This window comes from Archocentrus centrarchus, chromosome 16 (genome assembly GCF_007364275.1).
Source record: "Archocentrus centrarchus isolate MPI-CPG fArcCen1 chromosome 16, fArcCen1, whole genome shotgun sequence".
NCBI classification, from domain to species: Eukaryota; Metazoa; Chordata; class Actinopteri; order Cichliformes; family Cichlidae; genus Archocentrus; species Archocentrus centrarchus.
Window position 1 is genome coordinate 20,819,790 of NC_044361.1, and position 26,142 is coordinate 20,845,931.

General features: G+C 41.6%; 1 protein-coding gene across 2 annotated transcripts; it reads left to right on the forward strand.

Moving 5' to 3' along the window:
• The first annotated feature begins 654 nt into the window (after nt 1-654).
• Nucleotides 655-25,960, forward strand: kmt2bb (lysine (K)-specific methyltransferase 2Bb). Of its 2 annotated transcripts, none has more exons than XM_030749028.1 (36): nt 655-987; nt 2,355-2,433; nt 2,607-6,161; nt 6,265-6,446; nt 6,615-6,734; nt 6,937-7,123; nt 7,375-7,606; nt 7,690-7,757; nt 7,847-8,092; nt 8,272-8,378; nt 8,675-8,818; nt 9,277-9,390; nt 9,554-9,700; nt 9,794-9,886; nt 9,964-10,081; nt 10,199-10,312; nt 10,483-10,667; nt 12,447-12,548; nt 14,675-14,785; nt 14,953-15,029; nt 15,862-16,076; nt 16,172-16,275; nt 16,392-16,529; nt 16,680-16,838; nt 16,961-17,078; nt 17,185-17,263; nt 17,387-17,547; nt 17,648-17,806; nt 17,903-20,921; nt 21,704-21,804; nt 21,953-22,090; nt 22,194-22,446; nt 22,542-22,649; nt 22,882-22,965; nt 24,448-24,577; nt 25,343-25,960. In XM_030749028.1, exons 1-36 carry the CDS (start codon nt 658-660, stop codon nt 25,616-25,618), a joined length of 11,553 nt encoding a protein of 3,850 aa, XP_030604888.1. In that variant the 5' UTR covers nt 655-657; the 3' UTR covers nt 25,619-25,960. The 2 variants fall into 2 exon arrangements, with proteins under 2 accessions (XP_030604888.1, XP_030604889.1); XM_030749029.1 differs by having other exon boundaries at nt 655-963.
• The last annotated feature ends 182 nt before the right edge of the window (nt 25,961-26,142 follow it).

Consider the following 26,142-nt stretch of genomic DNA (forward strand, 5'->3'; position numbering starts at 1 on the left):
TTATATTAATCAGTAAATTCAGAATTTTATTTTAATATATAATATAATTTCCTAAATGACAGGGAAATTCGCAGAGCTTTTTCCATTTTTCTGAAGAGTTGGATGCCAACTGTTGCCATCAAACAACCAAAACTCTCCATTTACAAAGTGTCACTGCTCTAATTACTAAACACTAAGGCCACATACATGTATAAAGTTGCCACCTCTGCTTTTGTTTAGTCAGTTGATTTATTTATTTATTCATGCTAGTTGTCTTGAAACATGATACAAACTCAAATTTGAGTTTTTTTATTGTCTTTTTTTTTTTAAAAAAACGCTTTAATAGCAGCCTTTGAATTTTAAACTTTAGGATAACAGTATAGACTGATGTGAACATAATAAAAATAAATAAATCGAGTGAATCCATTTTTGTCTCATTAGTAAGTTTAATGGAGTCTCACATGCTGGCACATGCCAGCGTTGTTATATAACGATTTGACATACGGCATGGTTTGGTACTAGCTGAAACGCGGCAATATTTACACGTCATTTTCCCACCTCAGTCGAAAAATAAACTCACTTTCCCGTGCACCACTGCGGCTCCCCCCTCCCATCTCGCGCCTTCCCTCTTGTCTCTCCTCGAGCTGCTAGCCGTCGGTGTGTGTTGTTGTTGAAGCAATGATGGCGGCAGCGGGATGCGGATCAGCAACCGCGGCTGCCGTAGGAGGCCAAGGTGGAACCGCTACGGCCAGAGGTCGTTTCCCCGGTCGGCCTTGGTCATCACGCAGTCGTTTGCGCTCTGAGAAGCGTTGGCAACTCGGACGATCGGGCTTAGAAGCCGACGAGGTGACTAACGGAGGGCCAAGGCCCACAAACCTGGTTCTATCGTTAAACGAAGACCAGTCTCACTTGCGCTTGCTTGGAATACAGGAAAGCCACAAGATCCTTGGCCAGGCTGGATACAGCTCTAGTGGGAGTGAAGAGGTGAGGTCCCAAACCCACCCTGGAGTTAGTATCTTTATTTCATCTTCTCACATTTTGTGTGATCGTTAATGCACAAGAAAGAGAGCAGAGCACAGCAGTGTGACTGCTTAGTGCCATGGAGAAATGTCAACATCCTTTAGGCTAACGTTAACTTTAGCTTCGAGCTTGCTAAGCTAACACTGTATGCTAACTGTTAGCACAGTGGAGCTCTCCATTACATTTAATGAACAGTCGTAACGCAAAATAAGCACTTCAACCAAAGCAGCGAAGCTCTTCAAGTCACGTTAGCACTGTCTCTTCACTTGCTCCCAGGAAGGTTTAAAATTTAAAGGGTTAAAACATGCATAACCTTAAGACATACTTAAAAAATATATATTATGCGTGAAGGCCAGTTTGTAATCAGGAGTCTCAATTATTTCACGTATGGCCCGCTCGTTATAGGGCCAGAGTAGCCGCTAGCTAGCTAATAGCGAACACAAAGAAGGGGAAGGATAGCGCCTCCGTACCCCGCACAGTGGCTAACTGCTAACACTTCTGTTTTCATACGCTGCACAGACGCGGGCACTGTAGTCTGCTTAGTTAACCACTTTAGACAAGACAGCGCATGTGGCAGAGCTTATTTATAACACATATATAACTTTCGCAAATTACTTTGAATGCTTTATGGAGACTGGGTTTGCTAACCGCTAGCTAATGTCACCAAACACGTCAGGTTTAAATGGTGGTGCAGAAGTGTGCGAGAGTCAAATGCAGCCTTGTTAGAATCGAAAGCGTTCAAATGAACTTGATAAGGTTTAACTCTAATCATGGTTCATAAGAATGGTGCTGTTTGTAGGTACGGGGATGTACAGCACTCGAAGAGCGTTGTAATTACAGACAGATTTGCTTGCAGGTTTTTTACGTAGCTGCTCATTTGACATTCATATTAAAACTGTTGACATAGTGTTGCATTAGGTGGTAAATAATCTATATTATATGTAAATGCATTGTAGATAGTTTATGAAGTTTTCCTACTCAGCCAACTGCGTTTTGTTGATGTTACTAATGCACAACCTATCTATGCCATGTGTATAACAGCCAATAGGAGATGAATGAAAGTAGTTGGTTTGGATGTGGGGAAAAAAGCAAAACATCCATGCACTATTGAGTTTCATAAAAATTCAGATTTGTTTGCATTATTGTAAGAAAAGCCTTTGTTCAAACATGCTATGATGCACATGCATTGTTTTGTTATCTGTTAAAAGCATGAGCATGCAGTGGGAATCTCTTTGCAGTGAGTATGATTAATGTGAAGAACTTAACATTTTAGTTATTGTTTATGCTGATGCTATAACAGTTTCTAGCAGTGTAAAGTGGCTTCAGGTGCTAATTACCTGGTTTTATTTTTCAAGGGGGATGACTTCAGAGGATTTGAAGCTGAGACAAAAGGTTCCAAAGGACCTGCATTGTCTCAACAAAATTCTTCCAAAGGTAAAGAGCAAGCTATTATTTAATCCCATATTAAATTTTATTTGTTGTTATTTGTAAACATCACACAGATTAAGAAATAAATTAAGCATGAAATGCAATATAACAGAGGACTGTTTTCTATATAATTTTGTACTCAGGTGATTTTGTGTTTATTTAATATTTTTATTTTGCAGGTGATGCTGTCAACACAAAATCGAAACGACAAAGTGAGAAGCTACCGCCTAAAACGCCAGCAGTGAAGGCAGCTACACCGCCTGACCCGGCAAAAGATGTAAAATCTTCAGAGGAAATGCACGGCATATCCCCTCAAGCAAAACCAGTAAAAGATTGCAAGAAAGGTTTGAAAGGAAAAAGCACTATGGATCGACAGCCCACCAAGAGCAGAGCTTCATCAGCAGCACCGAGGATTACTATAAAGTTGGTGGCCAAAAAGAAAATCAAAACTGTAAAGGAGCCTCAGAAAAAATCGGCAAAGAAATTGAAGATGAAAGGAGATCAGGATCAGCCTAAAGCCAAGGACATTCAGGGTGACCAGGTTTTAAGTGCTCGCGTCAAATTAAAAACTGAACCACAGGAGGATCAACATGGCACAGAAGATAAAGGAAGGGGGGCGGTACCTGCAAGAAGGCGTGGGAGATCTGCTTTAAAAACAACAGCGCCTGTATGCCAGACTAGCGCCAAAGTTGCGGTTATTGACCAAAAATCAAAAGAGGGAGAATCAGTTGATCAACTTGATCCTGTAAAAGAGAGCGGGACTGTAGAGCCAAAATCACATGCAAAGAAATTAAAGCATAAGGAAACTGCTGCAGGGGAGGGTTCTGATGTTAATCAACTAGTGACTCGTAGGAGCAGTAGAGTCACAAATCCACTCTCTAAAAAAGCCTCGGAGAGCACAGTTGAACCAGAAAGTTTGAGGATAAGTGATACCGTTGTGGCAGAGTCCAAGTCAGAAGTTTCACGGACAGTGGAGGTTAAACCATTGGTGGAAAGTAACAGACGAAGGCAAAGCAGAAGGCTCAATAAAAGTGTTACAGTGCCAGAAAACCAAGGTCTGTCATCGTCAGAGACTGATAACTCAGCTGTACAACCTGGTGACAGTTTGCCTTTGAAAAATGAGGACAGCAGGGTCCCGAGCTTAAAGTTAAAAAGGATCAGAAACCCCAAATATGATGCACAGGTGGCTGGGAAGAATTCATCTCGAAAGAAAAAACGAAGAAAATTTATCTGGACTTTAACGTTAGTAAAGCGAGGAAGTCAGACCTCATGCGCTGAAAACACATTCACAGTAACACCTAAGACTGTAGATGAAGTTGATCAGCCTGCTCTTTGTGATATCAGTGTCAATGAAAATTCAAAGGGAATTGATGATAAATCTAAACTGGATGACACAGCTCCACAAGAGAGTGAAAGCACAGAGAGTAATGAGATTAATGAAAAGGATCCCCAAAACAAGCCTGAGGAGTTGTTGGGGGAAAAGACCACTTTACAGGTTGAAGTTGCAGTGGAACACACAGCTGAAACATCGCCACAAGAAATCACTAAAATGGACTGTGGGAAAGTTGTCCCCCCTCTTCAGATTAAAAAGGTCTCATCTCCTGGCAAACATAAAAGTTCAAAGCCTTCCTTTTTAATTCAGCAGGTCAGCCCTGTGGCTGAAAAGAGGTTGGAGAAAGAGGAGAAAGAGGATGTTGGGAATGATCAAAATGAAATTAATGAAGATAAATCACCATGTCTGGATCCTGATGTCACACCAACAAGGCGGCTAAGGAGGAGGACATCAAGCCTTGATTCACCACCAACAAAGTCTGTCAGTCACAAGCCAGTGACTACGCCGAAACGAAGACTTAGAACCACTCCACAGGATGGAGATACTCCACAGGTTCAAGTTGAAGATTCTTCTCAGGTTTCAACAGAAGATTCCAGCTCACACGTTCTTCCTGAAAACTCTTGTCACATTTTGGCTGAGGCACTAGCACCAACCACCTGTATAAGCTCCTCTGAAATTCCTGACAAGGATACCTCAAATATTGCAGAAGATCCCTCACAGGTGCCAGGTGAAGTTTCCCCACCGAAGGTGGAGAGTGACGTAGAACCACATATTAATGAGGCCAAACCATTGCCTGTGCCTTTTAAGCCTAAAAGATGTAGAAATAACAAACTAGGGAAAAAGAAGTCTGTTCAGAGGAAGAAGGCTGGTATTTCCACTGAAACTGCTGTCAACACAGAGCCTGTTACAGCTGACGCTACTAACACAGAGCTTGTTCAAAAGGAAGACACTCAGCCTTTAGTAACAGAGGTAAGCCAGCCAGAAACAAAAGATTGCACTCAGCCAGAGACCAAACAGGACCCTGTGTCAGTGGAGGAAGAGCAGATGCAGCCACCAGTAAAGGAGGAAATGGACATCCAGTTGATTGAAAGTGAGCAATCTTTAGCACTGGAATGCCAAGCTAGTGATCTAAATGCATCAGCATCTCACAAAAAAGTAAAAAAGAGGCGTAAAAACTTAATTGGGCAGCGCCAGAAGCACAGACACAGGAGCAAAGATGGAAAATTTGCCCCACTCAGACTATCTGAAAGTCAACAAAGTAATGAGGGAGATGATGACATTTCTACCCCACTGGCAGCTAATGCACCATCCCCAAGCTCCAAACTTATTGGGGTACATAAAAAGTACAAAAAGAGGCAGTCAGGTCTTCAGTTTATTGGATCCAAGAGACCAAAACCTAAAGTAGTTTCCAAATTGATAGATATTGGACTTGAAAAACAAAGTTTAAAGCAAGAAGAAACAGATACATTAGTTGACGGGGGACAGGCAGATGTTGCAGAGGCTCAGCGCAGTAAGTCAAAGTTCATAAAAAACATCAAGCACTTCATAATGCCTGTTGTAAGTGCCAGATCCTCACGGGTGATCAAAACCCCACAGAGGTTTATGGATGATGCAGGAATGTCTGTATTGCCTCGAAGAAACTCCCCAAAGAAGGGTTTACAATTGGGCTTGCAAATACGGCCAGGAAAGAGGCGAGATGACGGGACAGACAGAGCAATATCGCCAATCCTGCCAATTGATGAGGAGGACATACTGAGTGAAGCTCAACTGGATGTTGATCTGTTTTCTGCTCAGGACCTCGATGAAAGCATTGATCTCGCCGATAGCCTGTTTTCCGAAAGAAAAAGTGTCAAAAATGATAAGAACAGGGCCCTTCTAAAGAACTCTAGTTTCAAGTGGCATCTCCCAGAAGAATCTAGCAAGGAAGTAAATACACTGGACAAAACTCCAGAAAACAAATGTGAGGATCTGTTTTCACTGACACCAGTTGATAAGCCTACAGAACTATCTACTGACCTCCTGGATGTTCAAAAAAAGAAAAGCTGTCCTAAGTTCACCAAGCAAATGTCTCACCTCAAGATATATCAGAGGCTGAAGAAACCACACCTGGGACTTCCTAAAAGCAAAAACACAACAGAGCCTGATGGTGCGAGCAAACCTCTTCAGCCTCCTGTTGATTTAGCAGAAGGACTCGATGATGAAGCCATGAGCATTAGTCTTAGGCAACGGGATACCAGCATAGAGAAAGACAAGTCCAAGCTTAAAATCGAAGACCTCGATACACCTGGAGTGGTGAGAAAAGTTTCTGTGTGTGTTAGGACTATGAACTCCAAGTCAATTGCATTGCACCATGGTGAAGAGGAAGATGTAGCTGCAAAAGACACTGCCCAGCCTCACTCAGGTAACACCGTGCTAATGTTAAACAGCATTTGATTCGCGGCTTACACAATTTTGAACACAAAACTATACAACAGACCTGAAAATGGCTTGTATTGCGTCCACAGGAGAGTCGCAGTCAGTACAGAACTCAGGCACACGTGAAGGCAGTTCTCTTGGGTCTGTGGAGAAGGGAGTACCACAAAGAGCACGGCTCACTGGTGCAAATAAAAGAATGTTCAATCTCCTCAGGAAAGCCAAGGTCCAGCTTATTAAAATTGACCAGCAGAAACAGCTTAAGTCCTCTGGGGTAAGGTCACGATCACCACAATCATGTTTTCCATCGACATATACATTGATTGTTGGTAAATAAAGCTGGTTCAATAAACTCTGTTATAGAGGAAGGAGACATCTTATAAACATTGGTTTTGAATGACACATTATGTATGTGTCTTGTTTTTGCCCATTAACCTTGCAGCTGTTATCTGGCTCGGCTGGAGCCAGGTCTCAAGATGTGACCTCTAAAAGACAAAGGAGGAAGCAGAGGGTGCAGCTTCATTCTGATGTTCCAGTCAAGACAGAACCGCCTCAAGTACAAGTAAGTGTGGAAATCAATAGGCCTGAGGGGAGCGAGCATTGATCTCACTAAAAATCTTGTTTCCGTTTCTGTTTAAACCAAGTAGAAGAAAACCTGTTGTGTTGAGTGGACTGAAATTGCTGAACAGTAATGTAAATTGGGAAAATGGCCCCCTTCAAACTCCGGCCGCTTAAATGCTTTTTTTTTTTTTTTCTTTCCTTAGCCACAGCTTATCTCCCCATTGTGCCAGGAGTTCCGTAGAGCAGGAGGTCCACGTATAAAGCATGTGTGTCGTGCTGCATCTGTGGTCCTCGGGCAGCCGCGTGCCATGGTACCAGATGATATTCCCAGACTTAGTGCCTTGCCACTGCATGAAAGATCTGGCATTTCCCCATCATCTGTCCCTAAAGGTAGATATGACATGTCTGATAACAGTATCCTGCTTGTCTAAGCAGTTCCTGTATTTATTAAAAAAAAAAAAAAAAAAGACTTGTTTGGTTGAAATGGATTCATTTATATCCAGTGGCTCATCACTGCATCTTTCCTATTTTTATCTATACTACTATACTGGATTTGATGTGTTTGTGTTGAGATAAACTCAAATTGTACAAGATGTGAAAGGTATTGGTTTCCCATTCTTACTGTATTTTTGTTCTTGTAGATGTTGGCTCTCCATCTGAATCAGACAGTCCTGGACTGTCGGATCCAAAGGTCACCAAGGTCAAAAAGCCATCGAATTTTGTGAAGCGGAAAGGACTTGGACCATTTGGGTACCGGTCTAGGAGGTGTGGAGTATGTAAAGGCTGCAATCACGAAGAAGATTGTGGCAAGTGCATTAACTGCCTGGACAAACCCAAGTTTGGTGGTCCCAATACCAAGCGGCAGTGTTGTGTGTAAGTTACGTTTATTAGTTTTTGTGGAGCTTAGCACAATTTGGTGAAATAAGAATTCTGATTTATTTTATTTTAATCACAAGATATAAGAGATGTGACCAAATTGAGGAGAGGAAAGCACGCAGATTAAGTGGGAGAACAGCACCCAAAGGTAATTTTTCCCTTCTCTGCACACTTCATGTTGCTGTAATTTTTACATATCAGTGTGTCAGCTGTGGTGTCACCACTGTTTTCTTTAAGGGTCCTCTAAGAGAAGGCGATCCTCTCTCAGTGGGGGTCATTCAAGTAATGACGAAGGGAACGACTCACCATCTGGTCTCCAGAGTAATGGACACAGTCCATCAGTGAGAAAGCAGCCGAAGCGTGTTGTTAAACCTCGTGTCTATTTTGACCTGGTGGACTATGACTCAGATCTAGATGATAAAGCTCTCTCAAACTCTGCCTCACCAGCAAGGAGAAGAGGTGTCGGACCCCGTTTCAGTCAAGGTAAATTGTCTTCAACTGTATGTTTTTTTTTTTTTTTAAATAATAGCAAAAATAAATAGTAGCAGTGTATAATCATGTTTCTTTAACTTTGGGTATTGCTCTTCTAGCAAGATTACCAAGCACTGTGATGAGCCTATTAATAAAATAATTTTTCATTTTTTCCATGATATCCTCTGAAGACTTTGTGTCACTGGAAGGATTTTTGGGAGACATATCAGATGATGAGGTTCGGCATCGAAAATCCAGTTCACACCGTGTGCCGTCAGCTCGACGTAAACCTGAGAAGGTTGGTAATTCTGAATTTGATCAGTGCTCAGACTGTGGTTGGGCTGCATAAAGTAAGTTTGTGGCATTCACACAGAAGCCAACAAGGCCAAAAAATGTCCAGCTCTGGCACACTGCACTTAATTGCACGCTGGTTATTGTCAGTGAGATTGTAGCAAACCAACCAGAAACTTGTGCAAAAGACTGATCTCGATAGAAGTCAGTCAATTCTGTGTATTTTAAATGTGTCATATCATTATGGATACCCTGTGTACAAGCACATCAGCAATTTAATTGTCCATTGGTGCTTATGTGTAGGTTGCAGTTGTCTCTCAGGGTCTCCCATCTCAGGGTCCTTTGGAGCAGACTCCTCCCAGTGTCCTGGCTGCATTGGCCCATGGGTTTGAGCAGCGAACTGTTGAGTCTTCTAAACCTACTCACAAAATCAGGGTTGACTTCAAGGTAGGCTGTATTTTAAACAGCATCTTATATGCTTTGCTATGTATAAATATGTTTAGTGTATTTCTATATTCCAGAGTTGTGCTCTCCTTTTTAAAAAAATAATTGTAGTAAAGTAATAACTGGAGTTTTGTATTTGCAAACATACTTAGTTTATTATTTCTCTTCCTCAAATTTTATTCACTCCACAGAAGACACACACAAGTCAGGTCTATAATAATTTGAAATGGATTTCATGAGTTCACATTTCAGTAAAAATGTCATTTACAAGTAACATTAAATTGAATACACAAACCTGCCACCTACAAAATTAATCCACAGTTCCAACAACAGAATCTTGTAAAAAATATCCACAATCATCTTTATTTATTATTTTTTTCATGGGCATTGGTTAGTACATGCTGGAGGATAATGGTGACTACTGTGAAAATGCTTTTCTCATCAGTTTTTCTCATTTTCAGGAGGACTGTGCTTTGGAGAATGTCTGGAATATGGGTGGATTAAGTATACTGACCTCTGCGCCACCAATGCCACCCTATGTCTGCTTCCTTTGTGCCAGTAAAGGACAACATGAGGTAACTGATGATTTCTGCTCTGTTTTAATTGAAACATTCAATCTACTACTTACCACCTTTTATTTTTAAACAGTTTTTTACAGTTGTCTTAGATAAAAATTTAACACCACACGATAGGTGTCCTTTATTTGCCACTTACATTTTTTTGCCTCTCATTTTACAGATGCTGTATTGCCAAGTGTGCTGTGAACCTTTCCACAAGTTTTGCCTTGAGCCAGCAGAGCGCCCCTCTGAGGAGAACAAGGAAAACTGGTGCTGCAGGCGCTGCAAGTTTTGCCATGTGTGCGGAAGGAAAAACAGGCTCTCAAAGGTAAAAGCATTTTATTTGTCTTGTTTAGCTTCTATATTAATATGTACTTTAGTCTGTTTGCTTCACACTTTTCTGTGTCTGTGTCTTCCTCAGCCTTTATTGGAGTGTGAACGATGCCAGAACTGCTATCACGCTTCCTGTTTGGGACCTAACTTTCCAAAACAGAACAAGAAGAGGAAAGCCTGGGTATATTTCTTAGAAAACACAATGTCAGGGATATTTATTATGATCATGCCCATTTCTAATATTAAAATTTTGTGCAGGTGTGTATGACATGCATCAGGTGCAAAAGTTGTGGCGTTACACCAGGAAAGAGTTGGGAGACTGAGTGGAACCATGACAAAGGACTCTGTCCAGACTGTTCAAAACTCTTTGAGCAGGGTGAGGAAATCATTTAACCTTGACAATAAATATATTATTTGGTGATTTGTAAGCTCCTTTTTCCCTGTACCAGCATTGCCTTTAAACTAAACATATGTTAATACCTCTTTCTCCTAGGTAACTATTGCCCAATCTGTTTCAAGTGTTATGAGGACAATGACTATGACAGTCAGATGATGCAGTGTGGCACCTGCAACCACTGGGTACATGCCAAGTGTGAGGATCTAACAGGTGATTTTTATTCTTGAGCTTTATCAAACTTAAATGTAAACTATTACTTTTGGCTGCGGATGCATTTTTTATTTTTAGAATGCATTAAAATCCTGTTGGTGTGTGAATTGTGGTTGGTGTTGCATTTTCCTAGATCTCCATTGAAAATCTCTCCTGTAAAATAATTTCAGATGAGCTGTATGAAATCCTGTCCAGCCTACCAGAGAGTGTAGTGTATTCGTGTCGACCCTGTAGTGTGACCCAACCCAGTGCCTGGAGAGAGCTTCTTTACATTGAGCTCAGGGCTGGGGTGGAGAAGGTGCTAGCTTGCTTGCTTTCATCCACCCTCACCCAGCACCTTGTTACCTGCTCACAGGTAGGAGACTGCTTCTATTTTTATATTAGAGATGCACCGATTGAGTGGCCAGGGACTAGAGTCTGCTCTGGAGACCAGTGGCAGCGTGCGGTACACCACTGCATCTGAGGCTTTGCATTGCACTGGTGATGGAAGGCTTGGATGCAGCTGCTCAGCCATGAAAACCCATTCCATGAAGCTCTCTGCACATTGTTCTTGAGCTAATCTGAAAGCCATAAGAAGTTTGTAGGTCTGTAGCGTTTGACTCTGCAGAACGTTGACGACCTCTGTGCACTATGCACGTCTTCTAATCAGCTCTGATTTTACGTGGCCTACCACTTTTTGGTGGAGTTTCTGTCGTTCCCAATTGCTTCCACTTTTTATAACAGTGGTAGAAGCAGTCTGCATGCCTAGGTACTCGGTTTTATATATCTGTAGCCATGGAAGTGATTGGAACACCTGAATTCAATGATTTGGATCAGTAACCCATTTTGTGCATGCACAACACATCCAAATAGTTGCATGCAAACTCACCAGATACTATAGATTAGCTAAAAAAATGGTGCATAGAAAGCTTAATGGAATGGGTTTACATGGCTGAGCTGCTGCATCCAAGCCTTACATCGCCAAGCACAATGCAAAGCAGCGGAGTGGAGTAAAGCACACTGCCACTGGACTCCTTAGTAGTGGAGATGTTCTCTGGTGTGATGAATCATGCTTCTCCGTCTGACAATTGGATGGATGAGTCTGGGTTTGGCAGTTATTGCCAGGAGAACAGTACTTGTCTGACTTCATTGTGCCAAGTGTAAAGGTTGGGGGAGGGGGGGGGGGGGTATGGTGTGGGGTTGTTTTTCAGGAGTTGGGTTCGGCTCCTTAGTTCCAGTGAAAGGAACTCTTCAATGCTTCCGCAAACCAAGACATTTTGGACAATTCATTTGCTCCCAGCTTTGTGGGAACAGTTTGAGGATGGCCTCTTCCTGTTCCTACTTGACTACGCATCAGTGCACAAAGCAAGGACCATAAAGACATGGATGAGCAAAGTTTGGTGTTTAAGAACTTGACTGGCCTGCACAGATTCCTGACATCAACCTGATAGAACACCTTTGGGATGAATTAGAGCAGAGACTGTGAGCCTGGCCTTCTCGCCAACATTAGTGTCTGACCTCACAAATGGGCTTCTGGGAGAATGGTCAGAAATTCCCATGAACACACTCAAAAACCTTCTGGAAAGCCTTACCAGTATAATGAATGCTGTTAGACCTGCAAAGGGTAGGTTGACATCATATTAAACCCTATGGATTAAGAATGGGATGTCACTCAAATTTATATGCGTGTGAAGGCAGACAAGTGAAAACTTTTGGCAATATAGTGTATGTCAGGTAAAGGTGGGTGTAAAGCAACTCATTTTCATTTATTCGGACCTTCCATTAGCAGACTACTTTATTTTCAGTTAAGTCAGAGAAATGTGTTCTGTAACATACTGCAGTTTATTTTATTATAAAAATTACATTTTTGATTTTTGTTTTTATATGCTGTTAATTATAGTTTTTAGTGAAAAACTAAATCAGCAAAAATCTGTATCACACTTTGTAGAACATTGAAGTTGGTGCATCTCTAATTTTTATGACTCAAGTGTACCGTGTGGAAAAAAAGACAGTCACTTGGTGTGTTTTCTGTTAGCTATCATTAAATGTTGCTACTAAAACGTGTTTCTGTTCACTGTAACATTAGTTCATTTTTTATTAGGAACCAGTAAAGAACTGAAACTTCATATTGAATATTCTTTGACTTGTGTTGCAGTGTGAAAGATTGGTTGACCCTGACAGTGGTATAGAAGGAAAACCAGCCTGTGACCTTCGAGCTGTAGGGAAGAAGTTTGACAAAGGCCTTTATACTACATTGGTGAGTACATAGCCTCTTATTTAATGTCACATCAGTTCACTTCATTCATTTTACCTGGATGATGGATGAGAAGAAACCTTGTTGCAAAGTACTCCACAGTTGTCTCTTATTTCTTCTGTGACATTTTGCATACAGTGCGAGCTTTGCCACTTTGGAAAGTAATAGCTTGATGGAATAAGATATGTTGTCCATTATGCTAACCATTTTCCTAAAGCCTTCGTTACCTATGGTGTCTAGTCGGCACATATCTTTGGCCAGTCTAAGATGATTGGTTGATGATTTCAGTGTGCCTTTGTGAGCTCATAGACTGACTCATCGTACAGCCTCACTTTTTTGGATGTTTGAGGTGATAGTGAACAAGTCACTTTAGCAGCTGCAGTTTGTGGCGTCTTTTCAAGCGATTGAATAAGTTATGCTTGTTTAATGCTTGAGCGAGGGTAGCAAAAAGGTGGTCCGCGGGCAGTCATGGATTGCTCATCTACCTGCAGCGAGTGTTTGTAAGTGGAGGCAGTGGAAAAAATATGTGGTATCACCAATCTGTGGGCTACGCTTTCTTGAGCTACTGTTGGTCCATCAGCCAGAGAACGGAGTTATAAGATAGAAAGTGCTAAAGCGGAGTGCTGAAAACAATGAAAAGTGTCTGCTGCAGCCACCGTCTACATTTTTAATACTGTAAGTTTTTATCTTTCATGTTTAACTTTGCTTCTCTCGGTGAATTTTGCTGGTGCTCCCATCCTTATTCTATCCCATTTATCAACCAGTCGACATTCAATAGATGCATATGCCATCCGTGTCCAGCAACATGTATTTGGGATTTTTGGAGGACTGCACAGGAACACGTTTGCAGTGGATGAAAACCCCTCTCTGTTCATTGTCCAAACAGAAGAGGGTATGCAGACAGACACATTTGCACAACCTTAAATTATGCTTCAGTTGTGTTGATAGATAGAGCTTTTGGTATTTCACTCTGATTTCTTCTTGGTTAACATCACTTGTGCTAAATCCCAAGTATTTCCAAACAGTGGATGATGAGCCGCTTTGAGAGATAAGCTCTTCATCTTCTGCTGTGGCTAGGGGTGTGGGAAATTTTCGATTCTTAGATGCATCTCGATGCGCAACGTGGACAATTCAGAATCGATTCACAAATGACAACAATCGATTGTCTAGACGTTAGCGCTAACTGAGAACGTAATGAGCGGAACATAAAGAGCGGAACTCAGAAGAGCGGAGGTGTTGCACCCGGACAGTCTGTGCCGCGCACATAACAAAGACGCAAGATGGAAGAGCGGCAAATCCAGCCGGCACCTTCTGCACTAAAAGCTAGTGTGTGGAAGCACTTCGGCTTCTACGAAGTCGAAGGGAGAACATCCATTGACAAGAGCTACACCATATGCAAGTTGTGTCAAACAAAGCTCAAATATTTTGGAAACACGACAAACATGAGGAACCATGTTATTCAAAATAAGCTGAAGTCAACAAGCATTATTTTTGTGTGAGAGCTGCTAGCACATAATTCTACTCTGTGTGGAAGTTGTGGTTTTGGTACCACATATTTGTTTGCACATAATGTTGGTTAAGAGTTGGCATTTGCTGAAATCTGTTAATTTACTACAAACATGCTGCTACAGGTGCACTTTTTCAGTTTGTATTTCTTTGTTCAGTTCTCTGGAATGTGTGGCCTTGTACTTGCCATATTGCTTTCATTTGATTTAATATAAATATGAAATAAAATGGGAGTTTTAAAATGGAAATAAAATTGAAGTTAATTCATCATGGATTGCTACTACCAAGATGCATCGATAATCGTTTTATAATCGAATCGCAGTCCTCTGAATCGTAATCGAATCGAATCGTAGAGTGCTTGGAGATTCCCACCCCCAGCTGTGGCAGACATTTGATTTTTGTTCTATATCTGTCCTTGAACGTAGTGTTACTTGTCCACTCTAGTCCAGGATACTTCAAGCTGCATGTTGCGGGGGAAGGCTGTGATTGGCACATGGGCAGGCGCTCACTTAGCACTTAATTTACTTATGCATTGCATTTTAACCGCGGAGCATGTATATCAGCACACGACTGGCCATCTGCATGCCACCAAAACATTATTTTCTTTATTTTTTTTTCAATAGAAAATGTTCCATGAGGATGTGGTCCAGGTGGTGAGAAAGAGACTTGAGCAAGAGGAAGATCTTCCAGAGGAGCGGAGACCTACTGCCTTGGCACGTTCCTACTACTTAAAGGTGCTGTATGGCCAGAAAGGCATGAAGTGGTCTTTGATAAATTTACTCAGAATTGTCTCTAAGCATGTTTGAGTTTTTTGTTCTATTTTTTCTTGCAGGGGGGGGGGGGGGGGGGGGGTCCAAAGTGTTGCTAGCATTTATAATTACTGAGTGATTTTTCTCTTTAGCTTCTTGAGGAGGTATTTAATTGGTTCAATAGCCAAGACCCAAAGGTGTGGGACCCTTGTACCAAAGACTTGCCAGTGTGAGTAATGCTCTCATTCATATGCATGTGTTTATTTGAAAATTATGGATCCAAATCCGCTGTTTACATTTTTAACATTTTAGAAGTTTAAAATATATTATGAGATATACACAGTTAAGTATTTAGTTTGCTGCATACCTACTTGTATGCATCAGAAGTGAGCACATCTATATTAAGCATCACTAAAGTATGAAATTACCTAAAGTTGTGTCTCCTTACAGTAGGATGAAATGAAAAATAGTTTAGATTTAATGTATTAGAAATACAGGCTTCATGGTAGGAAGACGTTGCAACCCGACAGTACACCTTCCATTACCAAGATTCCAATTTTTGATTGATTTTTTTTTTTTTTTTTTTTAATGCCTTGTATGTTCACCTTTTCTCTTTGATGACAGAGTTAATCTTTGTCAGCAGCAACAATGCCAGTGTTGCACACATTTCTAGAGAGAAATAGTTTTTCCAGGTGCTCTTTGCTGGAGGTGCTGTGTTGTTCTGTCTTTCTCTATAAAACAATCCAAAAGTGTTTTATTACATTTATGTCAGGTGAGCAGTTCTTTTACATGTAGGTTCCCCACTGTGAAACACCTGTATTGCTAAGTTTAGGCTTTCTAAAATTTGGTTACGATTGTTTGTAAAAGCACTTAAAAATAATGCAGTATTCATAAGTGATACAGTATAACTTGAAATACTTCAAGTATTAGATATTGTATTAAGCAGTGATATTTAAAGGATACAGGTTTTTTCACTTTTGATGTATACTGTATATGAAAATGGCACACAGCGTATGGCTTAAAAACTGATCAGCTTTTGAACTTTTGAATTCTCTTTTCAGGGGGATGTTGTCCCAGGCTGTTCATCCTCCCACAACAGAGCATGTCTATGCCCAGTGGCAGGAGAGGGAAGAGCTCTCAACTAGAGCTCCACTGGGGCTCCTGCAGGAGGACAATGGGCAAAGCTTTGATATAAAGGAAGAAGAGGCACTTTCTCCAATGTCTAGGGAGCCAACAAGCCTAAACCACTTTAAAAGCAGCAGACTCAAATTCAAAGGTAGTGTTCCAAGTTCAGGAGAAAATACTCTTTTTTTTTTTTTTTTTTAAGGGTTGTGTTTCTTCGTCTAAATAGTTACTTGTGTGTTTACACAGGAAAAAGAGGTCGGCTTTCAAAAGCTGATCTAGATACTGGGTGGTCTAAAGATGATGAGAGACAATGCTCTTTGTGCCAAAAATATGGAGACCTCAAACCAAATGTAAGTATTTCACTAAATGTTAAAATGAATATTGGTTCACATAATTTTGTAAACCCAGTATTTCTACTTTCCACTTGGATTCATTTCATATTGGACTTTTTTGTTTCATTCTGTAGGAAGCAGGCAGGTTACTGTACTTGGGCCAAAATGAGTGGGCACATGTCAACTGCTGTCTGTGGTCCGCAGAGGTTTTTGAAGAGGACAATGGCTCTCTGCTACATGTACACAGTGCTGTCACAAGGGGGCGCTTGATGGTTAGTTGTTAATCAACCTGAAAAATTGAAAATTGCTTAAAATCTTACAAGGAATCTAAGTTAATTAGACACACTTACTGGCAATCCTGTAAATGAAGTCCAGCCAACTGATACTAAAATATTAGTGTTGTTCACCTTAATCCTCTTTAGCGATGTGAACGTTGCAACCAGTCGGGTGCCACTGTGGGCTGCTGCCTGACATCTTGTCAAAGCAACTATCACTTCATGTGTGCCCGCTCCCGTCAGTGTGTCTTCCAGGATGATAAAAAGGTCTACTGCTACAAACACCGACATCTCATCAGTGGCAGGGTAAATTATGCTCTTGCACCGCATCTCTTTTAGGATTTAATAAAAATGTTTTAAGTGTTTATTAAAAAAGATTTTTATGAATTTAAATCCTTATTCACTGTCTTTTTTTTTTTTTTTAACAGATGATAACAGGTCAGGAATTCGAAGTAAACCGCAGAGTGTATGTTGATTTTGAGGGGATCAGTCTCCGCAGAAAGTTCTTGACTGGGTTGGAGCCAGAACTGATCAATGTTATGATCGGTAAGCAGATTTCTTTAAGTTGACATCTTGTTATATTCCTTAAAGGCGTTCACTATTATCAGCTTTTGTTAAACACATTATTGGTATCCACATTGTTACTACACAGGTTCCTTGCAGATTGAAAAACTAGGTGTTCTGACAGAACTTTCAGCCAACAAAGGAAAATTGTTTCCTGTTGGTTTTCAGTAAGTTGCATTTTCTCCTTTTAAACTTTATAATTATATAAACTTGAGTATATAAAGAAATTATATTTGTAATGTGGAATTAAAGGACACTTTCTTTTTTTTTTTCTTCTTTTCCTTAATAAGGTGTTCCCGCTGGTACTGGAGTACGGTTAATCCATTGCGCAGGTGCAAATACACTTGTACAGTTCGAGAGGTCCGGCCCATTGTGCCGGAGAAGCCAGTTGAGGAGATGCCAAACCAGGGAGATAATCACACCATTGCTCACAGCCCCTGTCCAATACCTGGTGTGTGTTTTGCTTCTGAAGACTACAATGCCTCAAAAAGTGATTTACTGTAAATTTGACAGATAAAGATAATATAACAATCATTTGTGTCAATCTTCAGAATCCGAAGCTCAAGACCCTGACACGACAGAGTCCCAACCCCCAGTGGAGGAAAACTTTATTCCAGGTCCTCAGCTGAAGTCCGATCATGGTGCAAGGCCAAAGATTCCCCAACCCAGGAGGCCAGCTGGAGGAATGTCTCGACCTCTGCCTTCCCCAGGTACGATATAAATTCGAACATTTTCTGGTTTAAATAAAAGAAAATCATAACGGAATGTAAAGATAAAGCTACAGATTCATTTTGTTTTTCCCCTAGGAGTAGCCCAGCCCCACCACATTCTGACCATTAGTGATCTAGAAGAGACTCGAAGAGTTCGTCGCCACAGTCCACACTCACAGACAACAGGCTTGCGCAGTCACATGCCCCCCCCTCCTTTGGGTCCCATAACTGGATCAATTACACTCCGCACTGGAAAAAATTCCCTTCCTACTTCCCCACTATTCCCACTTGGTGCTACAGACAGCATAATAAATTCTCCGTCATCCCGCCCCGTTGGAGGAAGAAGTTCTTCTTCAGTCCGATGCTCTGGGAGTACAGCCCATGGTAACTCCTCATTCTTTCCTCAGTCTCCTTGGCAGGACAGTGCAGGGACTTTTCCCTCTGCAAATCTACCCTTCGCTTCACCGGTACAACATTTACCCAGAAGTCGACTGTCATTTGATCTAAGCCAGTCGGACTCAGTTGAGGTGCCACACAACTTCTTAGCTTCACCAGAGCCTGAAGATGTCTCTCCAGCAAATGGTACATCACCCCAGGAGGACTTGGACCAACAGAAAGATGAAGAAGAGTTTCCCTACAGTTCATTCCACAAAGATTCCAGCTTGAGTCTGGGGCAAGAGATGCGGACAGAACTTGAAATTGAAGAAACACTCCTGAATGAGGGGGTGGCAATGAACTGTGGGGGGCAAATAGTGGTAGAAGGTGACGATCAGGAAGAATTTTGGGGACCATCCCAAGAAGTTCACAAGAAGAAAACCCTTGTTGCCAGTTTGCCACGGTCTGCAGCCTCAGCCAGGGATGACCTGGGCAACTCATCCTCAGATGAAGATATGGAGCACTATTTTGACTTCTCACGCACAATAGTCAGCTGCCCGGGATCAAAAGATCATTCCAAGTCTCCCTCCTCTCCTTCCTCCCGGCCTATGGCTCAGCTGGATGGGGTGGATGATGGAACAGAGAGTGATGCAAGTATACCAACCAGTGATAATGCTCAAAAGGTTGATGGTCAAACTCAAATACAAGCCAAAAAACAAAATAATAAAAATGTTCCTGACGTTGAAACTGCTAACAGGACACAGGTCCCCAAAGCTTCATCTGATGATAAGCAAACAGATTCTTCCTTAGTTACCAAGAAAGACCCTGCTGATAGTTCAGCTCAAGATGCACCTAAATCTTGTGATACCAGTCAAAGCTCTTTAGTAAACCAGGAGACTGTGCTTTCTACTCCAGTTGATAACATTCTGCCTAACTTAACTACAAATGTACCTAAAATGTCATATTCAGAGCCTTTATTGGTAGGTTCCAGTTCAGGATTGGCTTCTGAAACACCTCTTCTTCTTGAGAGATGTGACACTAGCCCACAGTTCACTGAAATGCTTCCTGTGCTACAAGACACACCACTTGAGATGCAACAGTCCGAATCTTGTAAATCCCTGAACTCAGAACCCGACTGCAGCAACTTTATATCACCACCTGAGGGGGCCAACGTGCTGATGAATCATTTAACATCTAGTACAATGGATCCCCCGCTAGCAGGTTCTGCTGATAATAGTCAGTGTTCTCTGTTGGGTCTTCTTCAGCCCTCCCCTTTAATGTCAACAGATGTACCAAACCCTTCTCAAGGACTTATAGACCCTCTCCAGATGTATTTGCCTGCTTTCAGTCAGCCTCCACTAACAAGCATTACACTGCAGCCAGTGACAGCTGCACAAGAGTCAACAACTTTTCCATCCCTGGAATCTGCTAAACTGACAACTCTTAGTCCTGTTGCAGATGTGACACAGACACTGCTAAATGTTGCACCTCAGAATGATCCAGGCTTATCAGCTACTGTTTCTCTACCTATGTACGCCGCACAAACACAGCCGCTGGGCTCTACAGCTGTCAGCATTGTTTCCTCGTCTGGAGCAATATCACCTCTTCCTGGACTGTCAACGCACTGTTCAGCTGCTCCCACACCTGTGCAAACCACCTCAGCCCCAATGATCTTAAATGGTTACAGCTCTTCATCTGTACAGAAGGAAGCTACAGCTGGGCACACGATCTCCATCAATTTCTCGACATCCAGACCAACTGTCGAACCTCAGCAACCAGTGGTACCCCAGGCATTACCCGGTCATGCCATTCTTACTGTGAAGGAGGTGGGAGGTCCAAATGTAGACCCTACACCACATGTACTACTGGTGAACCGCCTTGGGCAGATCTTTGTGAAAAATCCAGAAAGCAACACTTTCCAGCTTCCCACTCCCAACTCCCCCTCCTACAACTGTGTCACTCAGATTGCCAGCCTTTTGCAGAGCAACGCACTGTCAGCCACACTGGCAGCAGCTGGTAATATGACTGCTCCAACACCTGTGGCCAACGTGACAACAGCAGTTCCTCCACTAGCCATACCCACAGTTCAGAATCAATCTACCGTTACGCAGCTGCTCACCCATAAAAGCAATGATGCAATGCAGACGGTTAATGTGAAAAAGTCAAGAAAAACCACAAAAACACCAAAAGATGAAACTGCCCCAGATTCAAGAAAACCAAAGAAGAAGAAGGAGTCCAGCACATCAAGAAAATCAAAGTCCTCCAAAGCCTCAGGGCAACCTCCTCTGCCGTCCGAGAATCCCCCCGTGAGTCCTGCTGAAAGTGCCCAAGCAATTATTAATCAAGCAATGGCAAGTAACTACACCCCCAAGTGGAGTGGGCTTCGAACAATGAGCCCTTCCTCACTGGTTTTGCCTCCTGGCCTGTTAATTGACCCAGAGCCTCCAGAGTCACCCTGCTCTCCATCACCACCACCAAAACCAGCTCCTCCACCCCGCCCTCGCACCCACGTCCGCATGAAAAGAGTGTCTTCACTTTCAGACCGCATTGTCACAAAGAAATCTAAAGTTGACTTCCTGCAACCAGAGCCCATCATTGAGGATGAAGAGCGGCACAAACCAGCCTTTCCAAGCATCTCCAGCAGGGCCTCGGGAGTTCGTATCAAGACCCCCACAGTGAAAGGAGTACTGAACCTGGACGAGTTAAAAGAGGAGCATATAAGTGATTCTGATAGCTCAGGGTAAGTTTTACCCATCTGAAGTAGAACTGGAATGAAGTTCTACAGAATTTTTTTTAAAGTTATATTTTGTCATTTTTATCTGCTTGTCTTGTCTCAATGAATCATTTAAGCTGTTAAAAAAAACCCATCAAAATCAAAATTTCAGTGGTTGAGCAGCGGCACGAATGTCAAGAACAATGGCATTCTGCTGCATATTCAAAATGACCTTTATTTAAAGTGTTCATTACTCAACCAATTGTTACAACTCCATTCTTAAATACAGTCCACTGTAAATAAAGCATTGCAATAGCTTTTATATCATTTAAAATCCATTGTTTAAACTGAAAAAAGTACGAGGGATACATATGAAATGTTTTACATTTGAATGTAATTTGAAGATATTCTAATTTTGAATTCAGTGTCACCAGCATGTTTGAAATATCTGGGACAGCTGCAGGTTCATCTCTGTGCTGCATCACCTCTTCTTTGAGCTAGACGCTGGAAGCATTTGGAAACTGAGACCACATTACTGTAGTTTTGAAAGTGAAATGTTTTCACAATCGTGCTTGATGTAAGATTTTAGCTCCTCAAAGAAATCCCGTGGATTGCTGCACATGTTGCTCCAAAAGCTCTATATACCATTCAGTATTTTATTCAGCATTTAAGGGTGCTTTCATAGCTTGTACCACCTCAGATAGTGGCTTATATAAATCAAATGTCAGAGTGCCTGAAAAAACAATGTTTAAGTACATAAATTGTTTATAAAAACGTTTAAAAATTTTGTGTACACTTTTCTTTTTCAGATCAGAGCCTTGGAGTTTCGTGTCTTTGGGTGAACAAAGCAAACAGCAGGCCTGGGAACCAGTGGTTCACAGCACCCTGACCGACTGGAAGAAATATTCTGGTATTCTTGAGTAATTTCCTGAGTTTAAAAATATTAGCCACATTTGATGTATCGCTGATTAATAAACTGGACTTATTTTTCTTCTATGTTCTTTAAATGTGTTGAAGTCCTCTGACATTTAAGAGCTGTACGGGTTTTATTCTATTAGGCACTGCTTCCACCTCAGACGATGAACCACCTCCATCTGACAATGATGATGGATGTCCGACTAACAGAGACCAGCCACACTTAAGATTTGAGATAACCAGTGATGATGGTTTTAGTGTAGAGGCAGACAGCATCGAAGGTAAAGCTAATGTTTCATTTGAAAGACTTGGCATGGTAATTTCCTTGCTCTTTACATTCATTGTGTTTACCTAATAACCTCTAATTGTCAACTCTCCCTTCAGTGGCTTGGAAAGCAGTGACAGATGGGGTGCAGGAGGCTCGAGCAATTGCAAGGTTGAGGCCTCTGACGTTTCAGTGGCTCACCAGTGCCCGTGTGCTGGGTCTGGTCCACGACACAGTGGTGTTCTTGCTAGAGCAGCTTCAAGGAGCTCACCGTTGCCAACGCCATACTTTCCGTTTCTTCAAACAGTTCAGCCAGGAGGATGATCTACCCGTCAACCCCAGTGGTTGTGCCCGCTCTGAGCTCTATCTTAGGTATGTTTGCCTTTTCATTCCTACTGGGGACTGTAAGTCAGAAAGGTGATGATCATCTCATCTAGAAGTAACATTGTTTTTCTTTGTTCTAACAGGAAGTCTACATTTGATATGTTCAACTTCCTGGCTTCTCAGCACAGACAGCTCCCTGACATTGGGCCTTATGATGATGAGGAAGACGAGGTTCTTTTGAAGTCCACAAGGTCAGGCTTCACTTAAATTTTCCCGGGTTATAATGCAATCTCAGGACTTTCAAGCCACTTTTCTCTGAACCGTGTTTTGCAGCAATTTATTTAAACTACACATAGCACTTTAATAAAAAAACAAAATATGCTTTCTTATAAATATATTGACTGTTGACACTATTTGTTCTAGTGTGTGGCAAAATACTGTGGTTGATGTTTTGGGTTCATTAATTTCTGCTCCCTTTATCAGACGGGCTACCAGTTTGGAGTTACCCATGGCCATGCGCTTCAGACATCTGAAAAAGACATCCAAGGAAGCAGTAGGAGTATACAGGTCAGCTACATTTGCAATTCATTATTGCTACATTATAGAATTTTATGCATCACTTGTAAAACTATAACAGGCAGTTTACAATACCTGAGATGCTTTTAAATCATTTACAAAGAGTTCATAGCAATAACTGCAAGAGGCTATCCATCCATCCATCCATTCGCTTCCGCACATCCTGTTAAGGGTCGCGGGGGGGGCTGGAGCCTATCCCAGCTGTCATAGGGCGAGAGGCAGGGTACACCCTGAACAGGTCGCCTGTTGCAGGGCCAACACAGAGGGACAGACGACCTTTCACACTCACAATCATGCTCTCATTCACACCTATGGGCAATTTAGATTAGCCAATTAACCTAACCCCAGTAAGTGCATGTCTTTGGAATGTGGGAGGAAACCGGAGTACCCGGAGGAAACCCACGCAAGCACGGGGAGAACATGCAAACTCCACACAGAGAGAGGGAGAGGCCTGGGCCAAGGTGGAATCGAACCCAGGCCTTCCAGATGGTATTCTAACTGTGAGGCAGCAGTGCTAACCACTACGCCACCGTGCTGCCCAAGAGGCTAATGCTAAAAAAAACAAGTTATGCAACATCTGGGCAGCCAGTGTGGTCTTAAACAATGGAGTAATAGAATCATACCAAAACAATGACCTACCCAGAGCAAAGCTAACATACAATGTGAGGTCTGTTGTTGCTAACAGATGTTCAACCGTCTGTTTTAGATTTGTGCTGGTGATTCTGAAGAGAGAACTGCGCTTACAAAAAAACTTTTTCTTGGCCAGACATGTTGGAGCCAGCCATTCCAATAATAACAACAAAAAGAAAAAAATGCACTACAAAAAAAACTGTCTAGTCTGGCTTTACGTCAGCCTTTTTTTTTTACATGACATCTTATTACTACTTACTGCAAGATGTTCTGCAAGCATACTGTGACCTCACTGCATTTCCAGGGAAAATGGGAAAGGATGGGTGGGTAATCTGGCAGCAGTGACAAGTGGTGAAATCCAGTGACTAAGTGCGTGATGATCACTGCTTTGAGGGGCAGGGCAAACAAGACAAGATGATTCATATATTTGCATTGCAAAACAGATGTATTGTAATCCAAAAATTGAAAGCCAAATAAATACTTAACCAACAAAGATCCAAATAGTCAAATTTGGGTACTTTGGGTACAGCCCTAGTTTAAATACTGTACCTGTGTTTGTATGCCAACATTTATCATTTACTCATAAGAAATAAACCCAAGCTTCATGTAAATGTAATAGGTTATAAAGAAAAGAAATGGACAAATTAATTTTTGTCTAGTAGCAGGAATATAATACATAAATACAACATTGTATGGTTTTTAAATATCTTTTTATTGTGTAGACTTTTTGCAAAATCCATCTGAAATTGCCATCTGCCGGTCTCCATCACTGGCTTTGTTTTGGGAATCCTTGCAAACTCCTTCATGTGACCTAATCAGTTCTCACCTTGATACACGCTTTAGGTCTGCTATCCACGGCCGTGGTCTTTTCTGCAAGAGGAACATTGAAGCAGGAGAGATGGTTATTGAATATGCAGGAATTGTCATTCGCTCAGTGCTCACTGACAAACGGGAGAAGTACTATGATGGGAAGGTTTGTTGGACTTTCATTTGTTTCACTATTATCTCGCCCACTGAGAGGTGGAGGGGAGGCTATGTTTTCATCTCTGGTTGTTTGTCTGTCATGTATGTTAGCAATATAACTCATGTTTTGAAGTTTTCAACCAAAATTGAGGGAAGTTTGTGGAAATATTGCTTAGGGACCAAAAAACAAAACAAAACAGGATTTAATTTTCAAAATTTAACAAAAATATTAAAAATCCCTATCACTGAAATATGAATTTTTTTAATTCATATCTCAGTGTTTTCATCTCGTGAAATTTGGTTCTCAGGTATACACAGTTGTTGATAATTCAATGTCTTTCTATTTTAAGTTAAAATACGATAATACAAAGTGAACTACAAACCCTGCACAAAAATCACATACACTATTTATGTAGTTTTTTAGAGGATGCTATTAGGGTGCATAAACTGAATAAAATATATCCTGAGTATAAATGCCATTATCTGTTCATGTAGACCTCATTTATTAAATAAAACTGTAAAATCATATTTTACAGCTTTTAAAAGCCAATAAAAATTCTAGTATTTGTGATCTAGTAATTTATGATGGCGTATGACAACACTGGGTAGTTTCTATTGCAGCATAGTATCGGCACATAGAATATTTGGGGGGGGGTATGCGCTCTGCTGAGTGCTCTAGTTTTCATTTTGGTTTTGGTCAGCTGTTTCACAGTGACTGATGGCTGAAGCTGAGGAAGTTTGAAAGAACAAAGAGGTTTTCTTTCTGCCTCCACAGGGTATTGGCTGTTACATGTTTCGTATTGATGACTTCGATGTGGTGGACGCAACCATGCATGGCAATGCGGCGAGGTTCATCAACCACTCCTGTGAACCCAACTGCTACTCGCGGGTGATCAATGTGGAAGGTCGGAAGCATATTGTCATCTTTGCTCTTAGGAAAATCTACAGGGGGGAGGAGCTCACCTATGACTACAAGTTCCCCATCGAAGATGCCAGCAACAAACTCAACTGTAACTGTGGGGCCCGGCGATGTCGTCGTTTCCTCAACTGAGAAATTTCTTGGATCAAAAGGGGAGGATCCTGTTTACTAGTAAGCCTTAAATTATGGTGGCACTGGATCAGGCTTGAGGAGGCTGCCAGTCACTCTGCCGAGCAGAGGAATAAGCCACTATGAGACTGGTCAAAAACATATGGCTAGTAAGAGGTGATGACTTTTTTTTTTTTTTTTTGATAGAGCAGAAGAGGATGAGAACCAGCACAAAAAAAAAAAAAATTCTGCAGTTTCTTGCCTCGTATATTCAAAATGTACCTCTGCTTATGGAGCAGTTAGAAGTAAATCTGCCACGAGAGGAAGTGGTTTTGGGTATTTCTGATAACCGGATATTTTAAAATGTGGGCAGTTTCTGGATCTACATGGATGACGCCAACAAATTTTCAAATAACCACACACCAAGCCTTATCTGTGTGAGTCATTGCTGAACTAGCTAAACTGAGAGATTTCTTTTTATTTTGGTGGGGTGGGTGGGTGGAGGTGGGGGTAATATGTCTGTCTATAGTACACTTGTAATCATGATT